The sequence below is a fragment of the Canis aureus genome, chromosome 3, assembly GCF_053574225.1.
Source record: "Canis aureus isolate CA01 chromosome 3, VMU_Caureus_v.1.0, whole genome shotgun sequence".
Lineage (NCBI taxonomy): Eukaryota > Metazoa > Chordata > Mammalia > Carnivora > Canidae > Canis > Canis aureus.
Window position 1 is genome coordinate 62,017,444 of NC_135613.1, and position 17,545 is coordinate 62,034,988.

General features: G+C 40.5%; 1 protein-coding gene and 1 long non-coding RNA gene across 5 annotated transcripts in view; one reads left to right on the top strand and one right to left on the bottom strand.

Moving 5' to 3' along the window:
* LOC144311169 (uncharacterized) overlaps window positions 1-17,545 on the top strand; it is a 56,471-nt gene extending 38,926 nt beyond the window's left edge. The window contains exon 4 of one of the 2 annotated variants that reach the window (XR_013376753.1): window positions 17,198-17,545. This is a non-coding gene — a long non-coding RNA (uncharacterized LOC144311169). Of the gene's footprint in view, window positions 1-1,335; window positions 1,507-17,197 lie in introns of those variants that run through there. The other variant, XR_013376751.1, reaches the window with a different exon arrangement.
* LOC144311168 (caspase-12) lies at window positions 174-16,689 on the bottom strand. Of its 3 annotated transcripts, none has more exons than XM_077893278.1 (12): window positions 16,374-16,682; window positions 14,992-15,240; window positions 13,624-13,671; window positions 10,946-11,194; window positions 9,579-9,626; window positions 6,732-6,823; window positions 6,283-6,456; window positions 4,819-5,053; window positions 4,257-4,403; window positions 1,369-1,478; window positions 875-994; window positions 174-341 (listed from the first exon to the last, which is right to left on the bottom strand). In XM_077893278.1, exons 1-11 carry the CDS (start codon window positions 16,378-16,380, stop codon window positions 896-898), a joined length of 1,458 nt encoding a protein of 485 aa, XP_077749404.1. In that variant the 5' UTR covers window positions 16,381-16,682; the 3' UTR covers window positions 174-341; window positions 875-895. The 3 variants fall into 3 exon arrangements, with proteins under 3 accessions (XP_077749404.1, XP_077749405.1, XP_077749406.1); XM_077893279.1 differs by lacking the exon at window positions 16,374-16,682 and adding an exon at window positions 15,747-15,769; XM_077893280.1 differs by lacking the exons at window positions 9,579-9,626; window positions 10,946-11,194 and having other exon boundaries at window positions 16,374-16,689.

The following is a 17,545-nucleotide window of genomic DNA, read 5'->3' on the forward strand; positions in this document are numbered from 1 at the left end:
AATGATCCTCTATGACAAAGATTTCATCCCAAGAATATAATCATTGCTTAATATCAGGACACCTATTAATGTAATAATATTATTTATTCATTAAGCAGTTTTTTGTTTTTCTATACTTAAACTTTGTTTTGTAGTGAAAATGATTTACTTTTAAGATAAAATGAGAAAACAAATGTAATTAAAAAATTTATTCAGCACTAACTCAGCAGCAATATGACACAGATTTTAGCTTGGTGTTGGTTGAGGGTGGGCAACTGGGAAGTTTAGTATAAAAATATTCATGACCAAACATTCACCTTTTAAAATAGTAGGTTCACAGAGAACAAAATGGCTCAATTTTCCTGGAAAAATTAGAGAGAAAAAACGAGTTAAGGTGTTATTGAAGGTAAGATACAAATAGAATTAATCTCTGCTATGAGGTGGGCCTTCACGTAAGGCCTATGGGCCTATCATCCCTAAATGGGAGGATCTGCACGGGGCCTCTTTGCCTCAGCATGGACCCAGCAGCCATCAGATGACTGTGGTCCAGGCACAAACATCACAAACAGAGAAGGAATGAAACTCAGCTAAAGTGACTTCTTGAGGAGGAAGCCACATGCAGCTGTCTATGCATGGCCAATTATTTTGTTTTGTGCATGCATCAGAACTAAATATTTTCCATCCCCTTAGGTCCTTGAGAGAAATGAAGACTGAAGGATTTTCTAGCTGGCTACCATTAGACTTATAATTCTTTACAATTTCAAATGAAACCAGGGCCATTAAGAAAATGCAGAGGAGGCTCTGACTAGTGGACATCTGTTCTCCATCCCTGCTTTCCACCCTATGTAAGACTATGAGCCGGGAGCACCCAAGTCTGTTTCTTGGAGACATTTACCTGAGATGTTTCATACGAGTTTTAATTCCCAGGGAAGAGGTAGAAATAGCGTGTCATGGATACTCTTTCAATCGTGGGCATCTGGATCGTTGTATTCGGCGTCTCAAATGAATTTTGAACCTAAGGTAGTAAAGAAAATCTTTAGAGATTTCCTAAGAGGGAAATCTGGACTTCTCCCTTAGAAGTGAGAAAATTTATGGAGTCTATTAAGGCTGTGGCCAGGTAGTAAACACAAGAAATTTTTCGTTTTTCCTTTGGCTATAGTGAATACATGAATAAAATAGCATCCTCGAAAGCATTTTCTGAATAAGCAAGGCTATCAGAATCAGAAAAACTCACACTGGTTTCTGCAGCACTTCAAAAAACCCTCCTCTTTAAGTAAACCTGCAGTGTGGGGAAGAGTGTCACCAGATTTCAGGGTTCTCAAATAAAGGTTTGAAAATGGTTGCATGGTTTTCCAGGACAGAACAGTGAAAAGACAAGAAGACCCCTACCTTTCGGAAAATCTCCTCCAAATGATGACAACAAGAAAACTCTCTGAAATAGTGGATAAGGTGGGAAATGAAGAGAGAGCCATCTGTGTTCAACCTCCAAGAAACATTATCTGCAAATAAAAGGGAGATATTAAAATATTGGGAGATGTGGCCTTTGTGTAAGTGTGGAAGACTCTTAGAGCCATATCTCTTGGATGTGGTTTGATTTTGATGCTTTGGAGGAGAGAGAAAGGCAAATTTGGATAAAGCTGGGACCTCGGGTTTCCATAGCAAGCCTGGAGAAAACTGTCCTGGGCTGTCAATCATAAGCGCCCCTGCATGTTCGTAGGCAGACCCACAGTTGTTCCCCATGGCTCTGGGGGAATTATGTTCTTTTTCCACTAACATAATTCCTTTAGCTACTTACTACATAATCCCCCCCCCCCAAAAAAAAATCTAGATCTTGACAATCCTTGAGTCTGGACCTCCTCTTCATCTGTACTGTTTCCTACTGTAATATCTTACCCTTACTTTTTTATTGCAAACATCTTTTGAGCGACTGCCTCTCATTACCGTTGCAATGAGATCAGATCTGTCCCATCATCACAAAGTCAACAGTCTCCTACCTGTCCCTTTACTTGCAGCTACTTCCTCTTTCGTCTTCCTTTTTGTAGTTATGTCTCTCAGGCTTGTCTTCCTCACCATGTTCCCATTCTCCTAGCTTGCCCATCTGGTGTGGTGTGTCCCTACCACACCAACTTCACCAATGGGCTCTCCCGCTGTCATCCCTGACATGAGATCTCACACTTACTTTACTGGGCCTTACCTTTACCTGATCACCCATTTATTTATTTATTTTTTATTTTTTTTTACTTTTTTTTTTTTATTTATGATAGTCACAGAGAGAGAGAGAGAGAGAGAGGCAGAGACACAGGCAGAGGGAGAAGCAGGCTCCATGCACCCGGAGCCCGATGTGGGATTCGATCCCGGGTCTCCAGGATCGTGCCCTGGGCCAAAGGCAGGCGCCAAACCGCTGTGCCACCCAGGGATCCCCTGATCACCCATTTATTTATTTATTTTTTTAAATTTTTATTTATTTATGGTAGTCACACACAGAGAGAGCGAGAGAGGCAGAGACATAGGCAGAGGGAGAAGCAGGCTCCATACACCGGGAGCCTGACGTGGGATTCGATCCCGGGTCTCCAGGATCGCGTCCTGAGCCAAAGGCAGGCGCTAAACCGCTGCGCCACCCAGGGATCCCCTGATCACCCATTTAAATCAGACACTGGTCTGATGCTTTCCTGGTAACTCTGACAACACATACTCCTACTTGTCTTTCTTATCCTCCAACCATACTTTCTGTGTCCACTTTGCTGACTAAAGCTTCTGTCTCTACAGTTCTCCAAGCCTCCACTTTGGGATGCCTTCTCAGCCTGTTCTCTGTTCCCAGATAATTTCATCCATTTTTAGAACATTAAAGATAATTCTTAGGCAAGCATCTCCTCAAATCCTAATGCCAATCTCTTCTGAAAAATACAGCTTTGTAACTCTCTTCCTTTCCTCTTGAAATATGCTGAAGGCACCTCACGCTAACTTGCAGGATTCGCATCTTAATGAAGGCATCATAATCATCCCTTGCAACGTCGAGTCACCTGTGTCATTCCTCCTTATTCACTTGCCATATCCACTAAATATCAGGTCACACAAATATTATAGAGTACTTATTTCTGGATTCAACAGCTATGTCTTCCTGAGACTGTCATTATCACCTGTGGCCTATAATACTGCAGTAACATTTCAACCTGCCTTCCTGTATGTCTTGCTGTATCATAATCCATTCCCCACAAAATCCCCAGAGCGGTTATCTAAAAAGGTCAATCTTACCATTTCATGGCTTGTGTTTCACCAAAATCTCCTATTACTATTAGTATAAAGTAATATTAGTAATAAAGTATGTTAGCATAAAAGGCCAAATCCTTCCTCAAATGAGCCCTCAAATTATACAGCCCCTACCTACCCCTCCCACTTCCCCCTTGGTACGCCAGCTCCGTCTCAGCACTGTTGCAGGTATGGAATGGGTGTTCCCTGCACAGCCTGTTCCCTGTTTCCCCACACTAGATTCAGAGTATCCTTCAGTCCCTTGCTCCTTGCATGTGGCCACGAGCCAGCAGAATCTCAGGCCCACCCCCCAGACCTAGGAATCAGAACTCTACATGGTGACATTCTGTGCACATCAATGTTTGTAATCACTACACCAGAGCACTTAGAACAGTGATTTGTGTCAACTAGATTCTGGAAATTGCCCTAGTTCTGTAAATTACTAATAAAACAACATCATGGACGACTGCTAAATAGATTTCCTGTGGGTTTGACTGTGAGTGACTCAGCATATCTTCTCTTTCTATTTTCTGCTATGTCTTTCCTGCCAAAGAAGGATAATCAGTCGTTGGCTACATTATACTGAAGTCAGGCATTTTAATGTTAACTAATTTTTTAAAGACTAAATTCAAATAACCAACCAAGAGGTTCTAAAATGTGTGACACAAGTGTTATAGTGTTACTGATTGTCTAGTTCAATTGCTAGTAGATCATTGGATGGACCAAACCATAAGACTAAAATACACTTCTGTGCCATTGCTACATTAAACAAATTTAACTAACAAAAACAATTCTTCACTTATTTATATTGGGATCTTCATGAAAATCTGCTTTATTTTGAGGGTTTCCTCCAAAATCAAGAATTATATATTTCTAGATATAAAAAACTCAATATTTTAAACCTCTTCTCTACATAAAATATATCAGTAGAGAAGAAATGTTTTTATATTAGTGATGATGTAGACTCATAGCCAAGCCTGTAATCTGGAAACTGATAGGAGATTGAGAGAATTCTCTCTGAAGTCACTTACGTGGAGTCGAAGATTTGAAAGCAATGAAATCTTTCTCCACATGGGTCTTTTCTATAGCATCGTTGAAGATGTAGCACTGCAAGGGCTGGTCACATGTCCATGCAGACGCTTCTCCCACATCAGTCACCCAGACGGCCCCGTCACCTCCTGGGAGAGACACCCTTGTCTTATGAAAGATGTTTCACACACAGACACACATACAAAATCTCTTTACCATTATACCCTTACTTCAGTACATTTCAATATGGAATTTATTAAAAATGCAAGTACCTTACAACTAGAGAAACTACCTCCCTACTAGAGCAACTGCCTCACTGACTAGGAATCATACAAAGCCCACTTATATTTAGAATGACCTAGTCTCAAAGGATTGGGACATTTGTGATTATCCTAGTTCTTCACACTTCTTAAAAGATGATACAGACTTAATTTCTTTCTGGATTGGACCTGAATGCAGTTCTAAAATGTCTCTCTTACTCATCCCTGGAAAAATGAAGGGTAGATGCCAGAAGAATAGAAAAAGGTGTATGGCCCCTCCCTGGGTCCCCCAACCCTGACTCACTGCCTCTGCAGGCCTGCATGATGATGACCTTGGGTTTGTCTTTAAGACTCCGGCAGTTACGGTTGTTGAAAATCTGGAAGATGGTGTCATCATGAAGAATATCTGGCTCTTCATTTCTGTGCTTTGTGCCACAGATTCCATCCAGGGTGCCATGTGACATGAACACCAGAAACGTGCTGTCTGAGAATTTATGCTCTTGGCGGGCTGCAAAGTTCTTCAACTCTGTTTTCATTTCCTGAAAGAGTCTCCAGAGTTACTACCAACGATCTCTTCATATATAGTTTGTACTCAAGTAATAGATGGGGTAGGCATTAAGAAATCAGATGATTTGGACAGAAGAGAATTGTAAGAGAAATTTCATTTTGACATAAAACCAGAAAATTAGACATATAAAATGTAAAGGTTAGCAGAGGTTTTTTTTTTAAAGATATATTTCTTTATTTGAGAGACAGAGAGAAAGAGAGAGAGTGTGTGTGTGAGGGGGAGGGACAGAAGGGGAGGAAGAGGGAATCTCAAGCAGATTCCCCACTTAGCACAGAGCCCAACACTGGGCTCGTTTTCAGGATGCTAAGATCATGACCTGAACTGAAAGCAAGAGTTGTATGGTCAACTCACTGCACCTAGTGGATTTTTTCATATACTGTGTAGCCAGGTGGTTTTCAGTAGAACCTTAGGTTGCAGGAGGTGTTGGGAGGTGGAGGATAAGGAGGGACATGTGAGGTGACAGGTCTCCCACCTGAAGGCTCTGCTTTCATATGTGCTACATGTTGAAGTTCCCCTAAGTTTTCATTAAAAAACAGTGAGACATTGAGGGCAGCCCAGGTGGCTCAGCGGTTTAGTGCCACCTTCAGCCCAGGGCGTGATCCTGGGGACCCAGGATCAAGTCCCACATGGAGCTCCCTGTGAAGATCCTGCTTCTCCCTTTGCCTGTGTCTGTCTGTCTGTCTCTCTCTCTGAGTCTCTCATGAATAATAAATAAAATCTTAAAAAAAAAAGTGAGACAGAGACTGACGGACTGTTTTCTAGTGACATGAAGTAAGACATTTAAGAAATTCCTTTATAAGTTTAAGATGGCTTATCCAAAGTCATCTGCAGTATTTTTTGGCAGAGCCAGGATCACAACATTTTCTATGTGTGTGTGTGCACAACTTTTTTTTTTAAGTACATTCTTGGCTTTACATTTAGACACATAATATTGAAATTATAAAGTCCTTGCAGTTGTGTCACGCTTAGACATTCAAATCATCAGTGCCTCCCAACTTGAAAGCAGTAGAAATATCCAACATTTTTAGTGAAACACTAATCTATAAATCTTTGCTATAAAAATGTGCATTGTTGGAAGAGGCTGAAATCCAGGAATGCGTATTCTGGAGAAACCTACATTATGTTCTTCCCACTGTGAAAGAAGAAATCCAGGAAGGAAAGAGAAGAAAAGAAGCTTGTCTCACTATCCTGGGCTATTACCAGAGCTGAGAGATTTTCCTTTACAACCACTGAATATCCCAGGTTTTCCAGCAGGTCTTGCATCCCCAAAATGTCAATTTCAGAGCCTTGTCGCTTAGAAAGATAATCAAATTCACTGTTGCAAATGATGAGGGCCAGGCGTGTTCGGCCCTCCTTCTCCATCACCGGATATATCTGCAAATAACAGACACAGAGCGAGTTGCACCCGGTTCCCCATGTTTGCCTGGCAGGGGTGGGGAGGAGTTGCATGTGTGTGGGAGGGATGGGCTGAAACAGATAGAAAACCTGATGTGGGGGCCACTTAATTAGATGACATGGCTAAATATCATCCCACATCTTTCGAGCTGATCCAAGGCTTCCCCAACAAGAACAAAAGTTCCCAGTGAGCTCCCAGTGTGTCATCTGAGTGGCCAGTCTCCTGTGCTCCTATTCCAAGGCATGTTAGTTACCTCGTGCACGTTTGTTATCTTTGGTTCATGAGAATGGTCACAGGGACAAAGCTTCCGCACTTTGACTTGGGAGGCCTGGATTTCCTGAAGAACTATGAGAGAAAAAATAACCCTTAGGGAGTAGCACCCCCTGCCTTGTGGCCATGGAGATCTTTTCAGTGGAATCTCACTTTTCGGGGATACTTACTGCCATTCCTTCAAAAAGCTTACTGTAATAAGAAAACCATTTTATATAAAAAATGACAAAAACTAAAATCTTGAGTACCTCCTCTTTCTTTCTGCTTCTTGCTGACCCCACTGTCTTTCTGTTTTTATCAGTGGTCAAGACACTGACTAATCTTTCAGACCCAACCAGTTAGACTCACATAAACACAGTACCTAAGATTTGGAAGGAGGCCTCATGCTCCTCTGGCTGGGGCAAATCATTATTCCGATACCTGAACTCCACTCCCAACATCCCTACTATGTTATTATCACTAGTGAAACGTCTCCACTAACGGAGAACTTTCAGCATTCTACAGTGTTCTGAACAGTTCTGAGGATCACAAAGTCCAAACCTCGTAAGCATTGGTATGTATTTCCTCTATTGGGACCATCCAGAAAAATATCTAATTCCTTTCCTGTGAAAGTTCATGAATACTTCTATGGCTTCAATATGTAATTACCTGGTGTTTCAATTATTTTATGTAAATGCCTTATAAAAACAATGATTATATTTTATCTTAATTGTATTTACTGTATGGTAAACTTAATTGGGACAGGGAAGGTATGTTTAATTTTTGTATTTCCAGCATCTGGAATGATCATCTGGCACAGATGAAAAGTCTATCACTGCTTGTTGGTGAATCATTACCTCAAATACTTGAAAACAGCTATCAAGTATCCTCCCTCCGCCACCTTTTGTATTCCCATAGGGAATCATGCCTTCTGTTCCATCCAAAACTTTTGCGTAAGAATGATTACATCTTTTTAACCCACCAATCTGTTAATTTGCATGTCTCTCTCCCCTTCTTACTGTCCTTCCTCTCCTAATCAAAAGAAGAAATACTCTTCCTCCTGTCGAAGGGCACTGACTGTCCCTGTGCCCTGAGCTCCGCTTCCTCTGGCCAAAAAGAACCTGGCTCAGACCTTGATTTGGCCCTGTCTCATATGTGTCTCCCTCTTCCTTGAACAGTGTTCTCTATGCTTCTTCCCCAAGCTAGTTGCCCTTTGCTGGATCTTGCTTTCCTGCCACACCTGTAAAAGTTTCATCTTTCTATATCAGACCCTCTGCTATCCTCTGTGAGCCTCTCTCCCCAGGCTGCCTCTCTAAGCACATCATCTTACACACCATCGATGTGTTCCTGCATTCTGAGACTGCTTCCTCATGCCTAGTTCTTCCAAAAACAACTCAGATCCACCTGTGTATTCAACATTCTTAGGATACGATACATATACCAAAGTAAACAGGCACAGAGAAGGACTTAATATTTGTCCACTCCCATACATCTGTTTCTTCTAAGTTTTCCCTCAACTAGAAGTTTTCTTCTACCTTAGTTAGTGGAATCTTACCTAGTTGCCAACGAAAACCTAGATTAAACCTGATTCCTCTTCCTCCTACATTAACCCACAGCCATCTATCCATTCATAGGTTTGTTGACTCTACCTCCAAAAGAGGTCCAGATATAACCACTTATCACCCTCTCCATTACTACACCTCAAACTCATGAGTTGTACTGGTTATTTCCTTCATGTTGATCATATACGTATCTTCACTACTCTATTAACTCTATGAAAGCAGGATCTTTATAATAGGTTTTCTATATATACATATATATATATATATAAAACTTCATGTATATTCATAAATATATATGAATGGATGTAACAGTGAGTAAAGATTACAAAGTGTTTATGCCTTTGTAAGCTTGTCCAGAACTTTTGAAAATATGGTATTCAGAACACAGCACTACCACTAATCCTTTCTAGACACTGTGATTCTTTAATGTGGTTCAATAAGTCATCCATTTCTTTAGTGATCAACAATATGTGTGACTCATCCTGTTGTGTTTTATTTTTTGAGGTACTCTCCTTAACCACATCCTTGTTCTGTTTCTACAGTTGCTTAACTCTGATGTTTTATGAATCTTTTAAAGATGTTGTTAATCTCATTGAGAGCTATGAGTCTCAGAAAGGTTGGGTTATTTATACCAGAGAGCATGATCACACAGTGGCAGTGATGAGCTCAGTATAGAGATTGCTTGGGTTTTATGCCAGTTTTCTTTCCACTATACCATAAGCCTCTGTCTACCTTAGCTCACAGAATGTAACCAGGTGTCCATGACACTGCCTCTCATAGAGAGAAGCCATGCCTGTGGCCTCCAGCCTTCTCCCCAATTTAGTGATCTTCACTTTCACTTCCAGATTCTTAGAAGATGGGAAAGTAGGAGCATAAATATTGACCTTACTTTGACTTGGTTAGGTGTAGAAAGGAAGAAATAACCCAGGGTTTCTGAACCCATGTCAGTGGTCTTTCTACTGTAACTTAGGGCCCCTGCTATTAGGGCCTTACCCTGAGTGAGGTACGAGGGCCTACATGAGCCACTGGGTTTGGTGGCACTTGCTAGAGGAAGAGCCAGTGCCTGGGATGACTCAACATTTTTCATCTTCTTCAATTTCTTCACTTTCATCTTCAGATTCTGAGGTGGAATGAACAAAGATTTAGGATCAATATTCTACTCTGAAGATTATTTCCAGAGATGGGAAATGGACTAAAAACACACTTTCTAGGTCTTTACTACAGTGCATTCTGACAACACTAGAAGTCTGAGAGTTTTCATTTGTGATGTGGGATTTGAAGGCACTCACCTGCAGAAGATGACTCACTACACTCATCCTCATTTTCAGCATGGGATTCTGAAAGAATAGGAAAAGGAGATTTGCTGTTAAGTTTCCAGAACCTCCACATCTAAAACTCCCTTACACTCACAAGGAAGTGACTATGTTTGGCATGGGGTTACCCTATAAAGGCTGGAAGTTTGGCCCATTTTCTAAGCTCCAGGTTTGTCTTAAAGGACAATGACTTTCTGCCAACTGAAGGAGGAGGCAGAGTTTCCATGGAACAAAGAACTTGTTATGTTCTTGTTTATATGATTCAAGGAGTAATCAAAATATTTAATCAAGGCTTCTCTGCGATAGCATTTTTCATTCTGAGGAAAGAAAGTACACATCTCTATAAGGTTAGGTAGTCTTTCAGCAACAACAAAATAACCCAGAAGGATGTTCCAGGAAGTGGTATTATACTCATGTATATATGGTACTTGACAGTAGGAGTCAGCAAATTTGGCCTACAGGTCAAGGTCAGTTCAATACCACTATTTGTCAGTAAAGTTTTATTGGGAACACATCCACAATCATTTTGTACTTATTACTAATTTTATGCCACAACATCAGATTTGAGTCACTGGGACAGAGAACGTTTAGTTAAAAAAGAACCTTAAAAAATTTTAAGAAATTAAAAATTAAAAAAAAAAAAAAAAACAACTTAAACTATTGACTATCTTGACCCTTCAAAGAGAGTGTGCCAGCCCATGCTTCAGAGAGAAAGGCATACTTAGTTCCGGTAACCCTCAAATTCCCTAGGTACTCCCTTAACAAAGACAATCAGGTTCTCAGGGATTTATCTCTTGGGCCAAGCCACAGCAAAGCAGAAGATAGCAGAAGATAGATTTTTTTTTTTTCTATAGTGCTTTGTACACGTGGGAATGACTCTTTTGTCTGTAGCATGTGGCCAGAATAGCACGGATTAGCTAAGACTGTCCCTGAGTTTACTAGAGCTCCAGCACCATTTATGCATTTCACAAGTATTTACTCAGCACCTATTATATATCAGGTGTTATTTCCATGATTTGGGGCTATATTAATGAACACAGTAGACACAGCTCCATGCCTCATGGAATTTCCATTTTAGCAAGGGGGAGATATAACACAGTGAATAAAGAGTGTTATGGGATGATGGAAGATGACAGTTGCTGATGAATAAAGAAGATGTGCAGTAGTATAAAGTGATTACAGATGCTGACCCAGGGCCTTGGAGGTCCGGGGCCTTCAGGCAAGGAGGTACTGGAGATGTGGATGGTTTATTCTCCACTTGCAAATAGAAATAAGAAGACAGAGATTGCATAAGCAGAACAGATAAAGAATAAATCACTAGTCCTTTGGCCAGAGATACTCACTTAAACTCAGCAGGCTCCCGGAATTGAAGAAATGGTCCTTAAATATTTTGCCTACTACCTGAGTTTTCTCAGTGAGATCACCAACCAGGTTTTCAGTCTTCTTTGTGATGACATTCACTGTTTGCCCCATTGTTTGTAACTCTTGCTTATTTAACACATTCTTTTCCTTCAAGTCTTCCAAAAAGCTATTAAGCATGGTGCTGGCAACCACCTTTATTGCGTTGACAGGATCTTGTGATTGTCTCTTGCCTGTGAGAATGATAGGATTTGAGGGATGGACAGGACTTGAGATCTCTGATTCTAGGCCCATGGTTCTCATATTTAACATAGAAAAGTATCAGAGAATTTGGCAAGCAGAACTTCCCGCACCCATTCGAGAAATCTGATTTGATAGGTTTGGATGTAGTGTATTATTTTTATTTTTAATAACTTTTGTTGACTCTACCTCCAAAAGAGGTCCAGATATAATCAATTGTCTCCATTACTACACCTCAAACCTAAAAGCAATAATCTCTTAAATAAAATATTTGAACACCCTTGGACTTTCTGGTGCCATGCACTTTTATCATTGTTCCACTTAAAACTTCCAGGCTTTTTTTTTTTTTTTTTTTTTTTTTAATTTAAAGATTTTTTATCTTGATGAAGTCCCAATAGTTCATTTTTGCTTTTGTTTCTCTAGCCTTCATGGATGTATCTTGCGAGAAGGACAAATATTATATGGCCTCATTCATTTGGGAAATATAAAAAATAGTGAAAGGGAATAAATATGAAAGGAGAAAAAATGAGTGGGAATTATCAGAAAGGGAGACAGAACATGAGAGACTCCTAACTCCAGGAAACGAACTAGGGGTGGTAGAAAGGGAGGTGGGTGCCGGGTGGGGGTGACTGGGTGACGAGCACTGAGGGGGGCACTTGATGGGATGAGCACTGGGTGTTATTCCATATGTTGGCTAATTGAACACCAATAAAAAATAAATTTATAAAAAAAGATTTTTTAAATTTATTCATGAGAGAGAGAGAGAGAGAGAGAAGGGGAGAGAGAGAGAGAGAGAGAGAGAGAGAACAGGCATAGGGAGAAGCAGGCTCCATGCAGGGAGTCCGACGTGGGACTTGAACCGGGGCCTACAGGATCACACCCTGGGCTGAAGGCGGCGCTAAACCTCTGGGCCACCAGGGCTGCCCAAAATCCCAGACTTTAGATTGCAAATAAAATTCAAAGTCTTTCTCAATTTCTAAAAGGCTGCAAACAGTATGGTAGCTCCAGCCTGAGTCCATAACCTCTCGTCTCACTATGTCCCCCCTAATTTCCTAGTTTCCCATCAGATTGGCCTTGTGTTGTGGCAAGTCCATTTCTTACTCAGTGCCCTTGGGCTTGGTTCTCCTCCATGGGTTGCTTTCACTTCAGAGTGTGGCACAACCCCCTCTCTGTTGGTCAGATATGTACTGAAATATGACCCCAACTCACTTCTCATAATTGTTCACCCTGGCCCATGGGACTCACCTCTTTCCTTTTATCTGTTGCCTGAGTTGTACTGGTTATTTCCTTCATGTTTATCATATATGTATATCTTCACTACTCTGTTAACTCTATGAAAGCAGGATCTTTATAATAGGTTTTCAATTTATATATATATGTATATACATATACATATATATGTCACTTCATGTATATTCATAAATATATATGAATGGATGTAACAGTGAGTAAAGATTACAAAGTGTTTATGCCTTTGTAAGCTTGTCCAGAACTTTTGAAAATATGGTATTCAGAACACAGCACTACCACTAATCCTTTCTAGACACTGTGATTCTTTAATGTGGTTCAATAAGTCATCCGTTTCTTTAGTGATCAACAGTATGTGTGACTCATCCTGTTGTGTTTTATTTTTTGAGGTACTCTCCTTAACCACATCCTTGTTCTGTTTCTACAGTTGCTTAACTCTGATGTTTTATGAATCTTTTAAAGATGTTGTTAATCTCATTGAGAGCTATGAGTCTCAGAAAGGTTGGGTTATTTATACCAGAGAGCATGATCACACAGTGGCAGTGATGAGCTCAGTATAGAGATTGCTTGGGTTTTATGCCAGTTTTCTTTCCACTATACCATAAGCCTCTGTCTACCTTAGCTCACAGAATGTCACTAGGTGTCCATGACACTGCCTCTCATAGAGAGAAGCCATGCCTGTGGCCTCCAGCCTTCTCCCCAATTTAGTGATCTTCACTTTCACTTCCAGATTCTTAGAAGATGGGAAAGTAGGAGCATAAATATTGACCTTACTTTGACTTGGTTAGGTGTAGAAAGGAAGAAATAACCCAGGGTTTCTGAACCCATGTCAGTGGTCTTTCTACTGTAACTTAGGGCCCCTGCTATTAGGGCCTTACCCTGAGTGAGGTACGAGGGTCTACATGAGCCACTGGGTTTGGTGGCACTTGCTAGAGGAAGAGCCAGTGCCTGGGATGACTCAACATTTTTCATCTTCTTCAATTTCTTCACTTTCATCTTCAGATTCTGAGGTGGAATGAACAAAGGTTTAGGATCAATATTCTACTCTGAAGATTATTTCCAGAGATGGGAAATGGACTAAAAACACACTTTCTAGGTCTTTACTACAGTGCATTCTGACAACACTAGAAGTCTGAGAGTTTTCATTTGTGATGTGGGATTTGAAGGCACTCACCTGCAGAAGATGACTCACTACACTCATCCTCATTTTCAGCATGGGATTCTGAAAGAATAGGAAAAGGAGATTTGCTGTTAAGTTTCCAGAACCTCCACATCTAAAACTCCCTTACACTCACAAGGAAGTGACTATGTTTGGCATGGGGTTACCCTATAAAGGCTGGAAGTTTGGCCCATTTTCTAAGCTCCAGGTTTGTCTTAAAGGACAATGACTTTCTGCCAAGTGAAGGAGGAGGCAGAGTTTCCATGGAACAAAGAACTTGTTATGTTCTTGTTTATATGATTCAAGGAGTAATCAAAATATTTAATCAAGGCTTCTCTGCGATAGCATTTTTCATTCTGAGGAAAGAAAGTACACATCTCTATAAGGTTAGGTAGTCTTTCAGCAACAACAAAATAACCCAGAAGGATGTTCCAGGAAGTGGTATTATACTCATGTATATATGGTACTTGACAGTAGGAGTCAGCAAATTTGGCCTACAGGTCAAGGTCAGTTCAATACCACTATTTGTCAGTAAAGTTTTATTGGGAACACATCCACAATCATTTTGTACTTATTACTAATTTTATGCCACAACATCAGATTTGAGTCACTGGGACAGAGAATGTTTAGTTAAAAAAGAACCTTAAAAAATTTTAAGAAATTAAAAATTAAAAAAAAAAAAAAAAACAACTTAAACTATTGACTATCTTGACCCTTCAAAGAGAGTGTGCCAGCCCATGCTTCAGAGAGAAAGGCATACTTAGTTCCGGTAACCCTCAAATTCCCTAGGTACTCCCTTAACAAAGACAATCAGGTTCTCAGGGATTTATCTCTTGGGCCAAGCCACAGCAAAGCAGAAGATAGCAGAAGATAGATTTTTTTTTTTTTCTATAGTGCTTTGTACACGTGGGAATGACTCTTTTGTCTGTAGCATGTGGCCAGAATAGCACGGATTAGCTAAGACTGTCCCTGAGTTTACTAGAGCTCCAGCACCATTTATGCATTTCACAAGTATTTACTCAGCACCTATTATATATCAGGTGTTATTTCCATGATTTGGGGCTATATTAATGAACACAGTAGACACAGCTCCATGCCTCATGGAATTTCCATTTTAGCAAGGGGGAGATATAACACAGTGAATAAAGAGTGTTATGGGATGATGGAAGATGACAGTTGCTGATGAATAAAGAAGATGTGCAGTAGTATAAAGTGATTACAGATGCTGACCCAGGGCCTTGGAGGTCCGGGGCCTTCAGGCAAGGAGGTACTGGAGATGTGGATGGTTTATTCTCCACTTGCAAATAGAAATAAGAAGACAGAGATTGCATAAGCAGAACAGATAAAGAATAAATCACTAGTCCTTTGGCCAGAGATACTCACTTAAACTTAGCAGGCTCCCGGAATTGAGGAAATGGTCCTTAAATATTTTGCCTACTACCTGAGTTTTCTCAGTGAGATCACCAACCAGGTTTTCAGTCTTCTTTGTGATGACATTCACTGTTTGCCCCATTGTTTGTAACTCTTGCTTATTTAACACATTCTTTTCCTTCAAGTCTTCCAAAAAGCTATTAAGCATGGTGCTGGCAACCACCTTTATTGCGTTGACAGGATCTTGTGATTGTCTCTTGCCTGTGAGAACGATAGGATTTGAGGGATGGACAGGACTTGAGATCTCTGATTCTAGGCCCATGGTTCTCATATTTAACATAGAAAAGTATCAGAGAATTTGGCAAGCAGAAGTTCCTGTACCCATTCCCCAAAATTTTTTTTTAAGATTTTATTTATTTATTCATGACGGACAGAGAGAGGCAGAGATAAAAGTGGAAGGGCAAGCAGGCTCTATGTGGGGAGCTTCATGCGGGATTTGTTCCCGGGACCTCAGGATCCCAGGATCATGACCTAAACCAAAGGCAAACGCTCAATCCCTGAAGCACCCAGGTATAACCCATTCCCAGAAATCTGAGAAATAGTTTAGGGTGGAGTGAATGAATCTTTAGTTCTACCAATATCTCACGTTATATCAAAGCTAGTATTCTGAGGACCACACTAGAGTAGCACCAGTCTTCCCCAATCCTATGCTATTTTTACAGGTAGAGAAACTGACACTCAGGGAAGGATAGCAGCTTCTTAAGTACCTTAGTGATGACCACATTCAGCTTGGTATCACCTGTTATCTCTTCACTTCCTGTCATTTTCATCATACCTCATTTAAAAATATACTATAGTTAAGATGTGTAGCAGTAAAGCATAAGTAAGTATTGCCACTTAGGAAAGAATGCATGTTTGTTCCCTGGGCATAAGTGCCATGGTGGCTCTGTATTCAGAGATTGAGAGCACACATTGTGGCTGGCTTGCTCACTGCTGTAAACGAAGGTCATATAGAGAGCTGAAATATGGAGGAAATGAAATATACTCAACTGATGGCCCCTCACCCTGATAAGAATGCTTAAAAATGGTTAGAATTCTCAGTCAGTATGAATTCAAAGAAAAGATCAAAATCACCAGAAGGTTCTAAGAATGTAGGTCCAGATTTTTACATTTCCCTTTTTCCCCCCAAGAAGCTGTAACTTCTCAACTGAAATACTTTGTCTGTTAGCACACTTGCTACTTGCCCTGAGCTCCCAGCCCTCCCATTCTCACAGTAAAACAGTTCTGTCTTGTTAGAGCCCCCTTTGTGGCTCCTCAAGTCCCCGACTCCTTCCTCCTGAGCTGTAACTCTCTCAAAACACAGGCATTAAGGACAGAAAACCGGAGGCACTCACCAGCCATCACTGCTCGGGCTCTCTGGGCAGGAATAGTAGTGAAAATGAAAGCAACCTTCTTCCTTTGCTCTCAGAGGATTGGCATGCTAGTATTGCCTAAATGGGAAACCATAGCCTTTCAAATTCTCTTGTCTTTGCAGAGACAGAATTTGACTCTTCTTCTGATATGTACCTTAGTTCCTTTGGTAACAAGAAGTAAAATCTGTCTTTTCTCTTTACTGCCACACAGTTTCTGTGTTCTGTTTTGCAGTCTATTTTGACACCGTTAATAAGTCAAATTGACCCTCATTTGTCTCTGTGCCACCCCTAAGCCGCAAAATAGAAGGGACACCTCACTACAGGGATGCCTCCTCCACCCATGAAGCGAGGCATGATCTTGCAAGGCTTAAGGGGAGCAGGAAGCCAACTGGAACCAGACAAACTGATACTTCTGTCACTGTTTTTAAAAACCCAAATAAGTGATCTCTTTTCTTCTCTCTTTCCTCATCTGTGTACTTGTCAGTTCTGGGAAAATGTATATATTTCTGTTTGTTGACTCTCTTACTTAAAATTATTTTTTTTAAACAACAGATGTTTTCTATCAAATTAAATAATCAATACATAATAAAATGTTATGAGATGAATTAAGATCATTTACTTCTTTAATCTCATATTACAAACTAAACAGAGTTATATGCTCACCATTGAGAATTTTTGTCTTATGTTTTTAAAAAGAACTGAGAACAGTACTGTTACTGCTGGCCACCATCAAGAGTCTCTTTGTATCCTTTGCTCTGACTATAAACTCATTTCACTTCTGACTTGGTTTTGCCATCATGATGCAGGAAATGGATCCTATGCAGTACTGTGCCAGCTATGCAGATGCATGGTCTACTTCTCCCTCTTGGACCCCTGACCTTCCATGTGAACAAGCCTGAGCTAGATTGCTGGAGGATAAGAGATATGTGGAGATGGCTACCCTGTGTGCAGGTGAACTCAGACACATGGAGATAAGAAGAACCACACAGCTGACTGATCAATTTGTGATCATTAGTGAAGGCTTATTGTTTTAAACCATTGTGTTTTGGGGATAGTTTGTTACTCACCAAGAAACACCTACAATTTGCTTTACATAACTTCGCAATGTATGGCAGACGTTTATAAGAGTAAAAACATTAGGAACTATCTCATTT

Bases quoted from the DNA above. Each gene is read 5' to 3' on its own strand.
- LOC144311168 (XM_077893278.1), bottom strand. The intron at 13,672-14,991 runs GTGAGTATCTCT...CTATTCTTTCAG, and splicing joins CGGGAGCCTGCTAAGTTTAA to AATCCCATGCTGAAAATGAG. The intron at 995-1,368 runs GTAGGGGTCTTC...TTACTACCTTAG, and splicing joins TGGAGGAGATTTTCCGAAAG to GTTCAAAATTCATTTGAGAC.